The 7,699-nt window shown below is 56.6% G+C and overlaps 1 protein-coding gene across 1 annotated transcript in view; it reads right to left on the bottom strand.

The window, feature by feature from the left end:
• The window catches only part of DAPK3 (death associated protein kinase 3), a 16,791-nt gene that overhangs the window by 5,155 nt on the left and 3,937 nt on the right, over positions 1–7,699 (bottom strand). Inside the window, exons 3-6 of the mRNA XM_037731018.1 lie at positions 1,816–2,176; positions 1,568–1,697; positions 1,184–1,232; positions 607–633 (exon numbers count right to left, since the gene is read on the bottom strand). Of these exons, the coding sequence (XP_037586946.1) occupies positions 607–633; positions 1,184–1,232; positions 1,568–1,697; positions 1,816–2,176 (567 nt within the window). The remainder of the gene's footprint in view (positions 1–606; positions 634–1,183; positions 1,233–1,567; positions 1,698–1,815; positions 2,177–7,699) is intronic.

The following is a 7,699-nucleotide window of genomic DNA, read 5'->3' as shown; positions in this document are numbered from 1 at the left end:
AGGAGGCTGAGGCAGAAGAATTGCCTGAACCCAGGAGGCGGAGGTTGCGGTGAGCCGAGATCGCGCCATTGCACTCCAGCCTGGGTAACAAGAGTGAAACTCCGTCTCAAAAAAAACAACAACATCCGCCAAGCACGGTGGGGTCCACATGCAGTCCCAGGGAGGCTTGCTTAAGCCTGGGAGGTGGAAGCTGCAGTGAGCTAGGACTGCACCACTGTGCTCCAGCTTCGGCAAATAAAATAATAAACAATGGCAGGCACATGTGTGGTCCAGGGAGAGGAGCCAAAACCTAGCCTGTGGTCGGGTCCCCTCCTCGCACTTTGGGAGGAGGCTGGACTCCCTAGCGGCCACAGGAAGGGACAGGGGCACACACACACACCGGTCCCGAGGCCTACTCAGCCGCTCTGTGCCCTGCCTTCAGAATTCTCCGGAAGCCTCTGTGACAGCAGCCCCACAGAATCACTCATCCGTTCACCCACTCTCCACTGAGCACCCGAGACGGGTCACAGCCAGGCTCGGGACCCCTGGCATCCGCAAGAAACATATGGAGCCCAGGACTCACACCAGCTGTTCTGTGCAGCTAAGGGGCCCCCGCCAGGTACTCACAGGATGTAGGTGATGACTCCAATGCTCCTGGGGAGACAAGAGGTAGAGGTCAGCGCCGTACAGGGCCTCCTACCCTTCCAGGACCGTGGTGTCCCACGGGGTGAGTGGCTGGGGAGACCAGCCCCGACTACAAGCACCTTTGGCCACAACCGCCCGCCCAAGTTCAGACCAGGCAGGGGTGGGGACAGGGCAGAGGGCACCATGGCCATAGATGGACAAATGGGCCGAGCAACCCAGACAGCTACCTACACCAGTGACCCTGCGTGGGGCCTGGGGTGGTCTCTGGCGGCTGGCAGGCTCTCCTATGAAGGGCGACGCTGTGAGTGCTTCAGGCCTGCAGGCCACTATGTCGTGGGCAAGCACTCATCTGTTTTTAACACCCCTTTGAAAATGTGAACATCGTTCTCAACTCACAGGCCAGACCTGGGCCTCGGGCAGGAGCCCACCAACCCCTATTCTAGGGCAACAGTCCCCCCGTGCCCCAGCAGCAGCAAGGCCCCACTTTATCCCCTGCTGCGGCACCCGCCTGAGCTCCAGGATAGCAGGGAGGCCCGGGTGGAGGGAACACGGCACTCACCACATGTCCGCCTCCAGGCCCAGCGGCTCATAGTTTACAATCTCTGGGGCTGTGGAACAGGGAGATGTGGGTCAGGCACTGGGGACACGCAGGCCAAGGAAGAGGCTGAGGACATAGGTCTCCAGGCTCAGGAAACAGACATGGGGTCAAGACTCTCTCTCACATATCATAGCCCCTGGGGGCATGAATTCGGCAGGGCTGACTCTCCAGGCCTGATGGGCGGGCTGGGACACACCAAACAGAGACTGACTTCCCGCAATGCTGGGCCTGAGAGGGGCAGCCGCAGGGCCGTGGACACAGACTGGGCACGACTCGCCCCATGCCCAGCAGGCAGCCCCACACGACCCTCCCCAGGCCAGGACCGCCCACCGGGCAGGGACTCACCCACAAACTCTGGGGTGCCAAAGATGTTCTTGAACTCGTTCCCCGCCTCGATCTTGTGCGCGATGCCGAAGTCGATGAGCTTGATGCGTGGGTTGGGCACGTTCTTGTCCAGCAGCATGATGTTTTCTGGCTGAGGCGGGAGGGGTGAGCAGTGCAGCACAGGCCCCGGCCTCACCCCACGCTCAGGAGGGGCCCTCCAGGCTCTCCCTTCCAGCCCACACCGGCCGCATCGGCCCCACGGGGCTCACCTTCAGGTCAAAGTGCGCGATGCGCTTGGAGTGCAGGTAGTGGACGCCATCCAGGATCTGCTTGAGGAACTGGGTGGCCTCGTCCTCCGTCAGCGACTCCTTCTCCGCCAGGAAGTCGAAGAGCTCCCCGCCGGAGACCAGCTCCAGAATGAGGACCACGTCCGTGCTGTTCTCGAAGATGTCATGCAGGGTGATGATGTTGGGGTGCCGGATCTCCCGCAGGATGCTCACCTCACGCTCGATCTCCTCCCGGCTCACCCCACGCCGGCTGGACGACAGGCGGCGCTTCTTGATGAACTTGGCTGCGTACTCCTTGCCCGTGCCCTTCTGCCGGCACTTCCGCACGATCGCAAACTGGCCGCTGTAGGAGGAGGAGGGAGGTGAGTGGGGGCGGCTGGCTCCCCATCTCGGCCTCCTGCTCCTCTGGGCGCAGCCCTGCACCAGCCACATGGGAGGAGGACGTGAGCGTGCTGCTGGGGGAGTGTGGCCTCCTCAGCCTTCTCAGAGAGCAGTTCTCCAGCACCCAGCACACACACCATTCCCACTCTCCCAGGGCTACGCCAGCAGGTGTGCAGAGGCGAGGGCAGAGCCACACACGACACCATGTGTTGGAAAGTGAAAAAATGAAGAGTTAACGTATATCAAGAGGGAACTGAGGGGGCCGGGCGTGGTGGCTCACACCTACACCTGTAATCCCAGCACTTTGGGAGGCCGAGGCGGGCGGATCACTTGAGGTCAGGAGTTTGAGACCACCCTGGCCAACATGGTGAAACCATGTCTCTACCAAAAATACAAAAAATTAGCTGGGCATGGTGGCAGGTGCCCGAAATCCCAGCTACTTGGGAAGCTGAGTCAGGAGAATCACTTGAACCCAGGAGGCGGAGGTTGCAGTGAGATGAGATTGAGCTACTGCACTCCAGCCTGGGCAACACAGCAAGACTCTGTCTCAAAAAATAAATAAATAAATTTAAAATATAAAGAAGGGGACTGGGTGTGGTGGCTCACGCCTGTAATCCAAGCACTTTGGAGGCCAAGGCAGGCAGATCACCTGAGGTTAGGAGTTCAAGACCAGCCTGACCAACATGGTGAAACCCCATCTTTAAAAAAATAAAATAAAATAAAATAAGAGGGAACTCAGCCAGGTGCAGTGATTCACATCTGTAATCCCAGCACTTTGGGAGGCTGAGGAGGGAGGATTGCTTGAGCCCAGGAGTTTAAGGCCAACCTGGGTAACACAGTAAGACCCCATCTCTACAGAAAAGAAATATTAAAACATGAGCAAGGTGGCCAGGCATGGTGGCTCACGCCTGTAATCCCAGCACTTTGGGAGGCTGAGGTGGGTAGATCACCTGAGGTCAGGAGTTCGAGACCATTCTGGCCAACATGGTGAAACCTAGTCTCTACGAAAAACACAAAAATTAGCCAGGCGTGGTGGCGGGCGCCTGTAGTCTCAGCTACTGGGGAGGCTGAGGTAGGAGAATCGCTTGAACCTGGGAAGCGGAGGCTGCAGTGGGCACAGCTCGTACCATCGCACTCCAGCCGGGGCAACAGAGTGAGACTCTGTCTCCAAAAAAAAAAAAAAAAAGGGCAAGGTGTGGAGTGGTGCATGCCCGCAGTCCCAGCTGCTCGGCAGCTGAGGCAGAATCACTTTCACTTACGCCCAGGAATTCAAGGCTATAGTGAGCTGTGATCGCACCACTGCACTCTGGGTTGGGCAATAGAGACCTCGTCTCTTCAAAAAAGAAAAAAAATAAGCGAGCGTGGTTTCCAACCAAACAAGGACTGTAAAGAAATGAGTAAGTGGGAGCTGGCAGATGTGATGCCAGGTCCAGGGGAATTGCACCCAGTCACGACAAAGAAGAGGCCAGCTCTTTATGCGCAGACAAGCGGAGACCTGTACAACGCCACCCACCCAGTGCAGCGGAGAACGCAGTCTTTTATTTAGACGGGTTGGGAGGCTACACAGCAGCCTGTCCGCAGCAGGCCTCCGGGAGTGGGGTTCAGGGCGTGTGCACGGAGGGAGCGTTTTGCTTTAAATTGGGTGCAATTCCATCCTGACTCAACTAGTCACAGCAGAATTCATTTTACCATTTTTGTAACCCTATGCCACTGACTTCAAAGAGCTCCATAGTCAGTGAACAGAGTGAACGAGAGGCGCGTGTTCACGAGACGCGACCAGACTGAGGACGTGGGCCTGGCGCCACCCACGCCACCATCAGAAATGGTGTGGAAACAGCCCGGCCCCTCAGAAGCTTCAGCAGAGTTTCCACATAACCCACAATTCCACTCCCGGATCTCCCCGAGGGACACGCGCACGCGCATAGCCAGGCAATCACCTCCACAGGGACACTCACAGCAGCCCCGCCACAGCGGCTGCAGATGGCAACAGCTCCAATGCCCATCAACAGAAGAGTGACCGACACAGTGTGTCCTGTCACACATGAGAGCCTGACCCAGCCGTGAACAGGAACACACTCTGACACAGGCCACAGCTCCTTAGAACCTCGAGGACGTCATGCCAGACACAAACGGCCCAAGCCCTTCTGCCCTGCTCCAGGCGCTGGGTCATGGGCACGGGCTGAGCATGGGCCAGCCCTTGTAACAATGTGTGCTCACTGCCACCTCCCCAAGACCCACGTCGGGGTGTGCTGGTAACAAAACCCCCGTGGCGGGCCACCAGGGACACAAAGGGGTTAGAGGCAGGGACACTCAAGGTAGGCAAGGGGTGGTGCCAAATGATTACTGAGAGTATAGTAGACTAAATACACCGATGCCTTTAAGGACGTCTTCTGCATCCTAGCCCCTGGGACTGGCCACGAAGGCGACTTCAGCAGCGAAAGGGGCTCAGCAGTGGGGATGAGGCCAAGATCTGGAGACAGGAGCACATCCTAGGGATCCGGCCCCGTGTCCTCACAGCATCCTCACAAGGTGAGTGTCAATAGAGACTGGAAGAGGCTGCGCTGTGGCTGTGAAGGGGGAGGAAGGGGTCCCCGAGAGCCAAGCGGGTGCCTCTCGACGCTGGGAAGGGTGGACCTGCATTCTCCCCGGGAACCTCCCGCATAGGCCAGCCCTGAAGCTCCACTGCAGACTCGGAACCCCCGAGGGAAGGCACGGTCATCTAGGGCATTCACTTGTGGGGATTCGCTCCTGCAATTGCAGGAGCCTCTTGCTGGCTAACAGCCCAGGGCAGAAGGCGGAGGAAAGAGGAGGAGATCGGTCGGTGGCGGGAGAAATCACAGGGAAAGGACACAAACCTTCTCAAAAGGTGGGGAGGTTTTGCAAAGCTTTGGGGGAGAAGCAGCTGAAGGCAGAGGGCAAGGAGTAGGTGCAAGGCAGCGCAGGGGAATTTATCTAAGTGGGCTTATTTGTTTATGATTATCCACGGGCTGGAGACTGCCCTCTGTCTGGTGGAACAATAAGGTTAATTGACCACAGACTGTGCAGACTGCAGGCTTTCGGCATTATCTGTACTAAGTTATCTAGCTGTTTGGGGCTGCTCTCTGTCCTTCAACCACTAGTGCCAGCAGCCCCCAGTGCTCTTTCACTGCATACCTGTGTCTGAGTACTCCTTTCATCCGTAGCTCGGTCAGGGTCTGCAGGACGGACCCAGCAGCAAAGCGAGGTTGCGGAACTGATCAGACTTGGCTCACCAGCCAGGCCTGCGTGAAACTCAATGTCCCCAGCATAGGCTCTGCTCCCAGCTGCCACCGTCTCTGCTATAAGGCTCCCTGCACCTGGACTTCCTTCCTGCTTCCCCTCTGGCTGCACCCACCAAGCGGTCACAGCATCCAAAACCCAGGGCTTCCCTCATGCCAAGAACTCTGCAGAAATCCCTGGATGTGCCGCTTCCTTTTATTTATTTATTTTTGAGACGGAGTCTTGCTCTGTCACCCAGGCTGGAGCGCAGTGGAGCAATCTCGGCTCACTGCAACTTCTGCCTACCAGGATCAAGTGACTCTCCTGCCTCAGCCTCCCAGGTAGCTGGGATTACAGGTGTCCCCCACCACGCCCAGCTAATTTTTTTTGTATTTTTAGTAGAGACGGGTTTCACCGTGTTAGCCAGGATCGTCTCAATCTCCCGACCTCATGATCCCCCCGTCTCAGTCTCCCAAAGTGCTGGGATTACAGGCGTGAGCCACCACGCCAGGCCCGCTGCTTCCTTTTTTCTTTTTATTTTTTATGAGACAGGGTCTCACTCTGTCACCCAGCCTGGGTGGAGTGCAGTGGCAGGATCTTGGCTCACTGCAACCTCCGCCTCCTAAGTTCAAATGATTCTCCTGCCTCAACCTCCTAAGTAGCTAGGACTACAGGCACGTAACACCAAGTCTGGCTAATTTTTGTATTTTTAGTGGAGATGGGGGTTCGCCATGTTGGCCAGGCTGGTCTCAAACTCCTGACCTCAAGTAATTTGCCCACCTAGGCCTTCTAAAGTGCTGGGATTACAGGCAGGAGCCCCACATCCAGCCGGGCTGCCTCCTTTTTAAACATGCAGATTTTATCCCTCTAGCATTATTCTGAGCTGAACTAACAAATAAAAAGGAGGTTGGGCACAGAGGCTTGCGCCTGCAACCCCAACACTTTGGGAGGCTGAGATGGGAGGATCACTTGAAGCCAGGAGTTCGAGTCCAGCCTGGGCAACACAGTGAGACCTCAACTCTACAAAAGTTAACTATCCAGGCAAGATGGCACATTCCTGTAATCCCAGCTACTCAGGGACGGAGGCAGGAGGATCCGTTGAGCCTGGGAGGCTAAGGCTGCAGTGAGCTGTGATTGTGCAGCTGAACTCCAGCCTCAGTGACAAAGTGAGACCCTCGCTCCCAACAACAACAGAAGACTTGGCTGGGCACAGGGGCTCCAGGCTGTCTTGGAGCTCCATGCTGTCATTTCCATTCACCTCCAACTTGACCCCACAAGGCAGGTGTGTCTGTCTCTGTTGCTCAGGCTGGAGTGCAGGGGTTCAATCATGGCTCCCAACAGCCTCGACCTCCTGGGTTCGGGCAATCCTCCTGCCGCAGCCTCTCGGGCAGCTGGGATAACAGGCGAACGCCACCACACCAAGTTAATTTTTAAATTTTTATTTTGTAAGGACGAGGCCTCACTATGTTACCCAAGCTGGTCTTGAACTCCTGGGCTCAAGCCATCCCTCCTGAGTACATGGGACTACAGGCACATGCTACCACACCTTATTTATTTATTTATTTATTTATTTATTTATTTATTAGAGACGGGGTTCTCCATGTTGGTCAGGCTGGTCTCGAATCCCTGACCTCAGATGATCCACCTGCCTCGGCCTCCCAAAGTGCGGGGATTACAGGCGTGAGCCACTGCGCCCAGCTATTTTTTTAAATTTTTTTTGTAGAGATGGGGTTTTGCTGTGTTGCCCAGGCTGGTTTGGAACTCCTGGCCTCAAGCGATCCTCCCACCTCCACCTCCACCTCCCCCACGTGTTGGGATTCCAGGTGGAGCCACTGCACCTAGCCACTATCCACATTTTAAAGAAACTGAGGCTGAGAAAAGGAAAGCAACTGGCTGAGGTAATGCAGCCCGTCAGCAGCGGGGGGATTCAAACCTTCGAACCAGGTGCTGCAGGCTCCAGAGCCCATGTGCTCTAACAGGAGGTGGGCACCTGGTGGTGGGCACTGGGTTCCTGCCTGCCCAGCTCCTGGCTCTGGCCTGTCTCCTGCTAACAGACCCAGACTTGGCCTCCCAAAGTGCTGGGATTACAGACGGGAGCCACGGTGCCTTGCCTGTATCGTTTTAATTATGAACTTGTTTGTTTGAGAGATGGGGGTCTACCTACGCTGCCCAGGCTAGTCTTGAAGTCCTGGGCTCAAGCCATCCTCCCACCTCGGCCTCCCAAAGCGCTGGCATGAGCCACCGTGCC

Source organism: Cebus imitator, unplaced genomic scaffold (genome assembly GCF_001604975.1).
Source record: "Cebus imitator isolate Cc_AM_T3 unplaced genomic scaffold, Cebus_imitator-1.0 Scaffold375, whole genome shotgun sequence".
Lineage (NCBI taxonomy): Eukaryota > Metazoa > Chordata > Mammalia > Primates > Cebidae > Cebus > Cebus imitator.
This window is presented reverse-complemented; position numbering and strand designations above follow the sequence as displayed.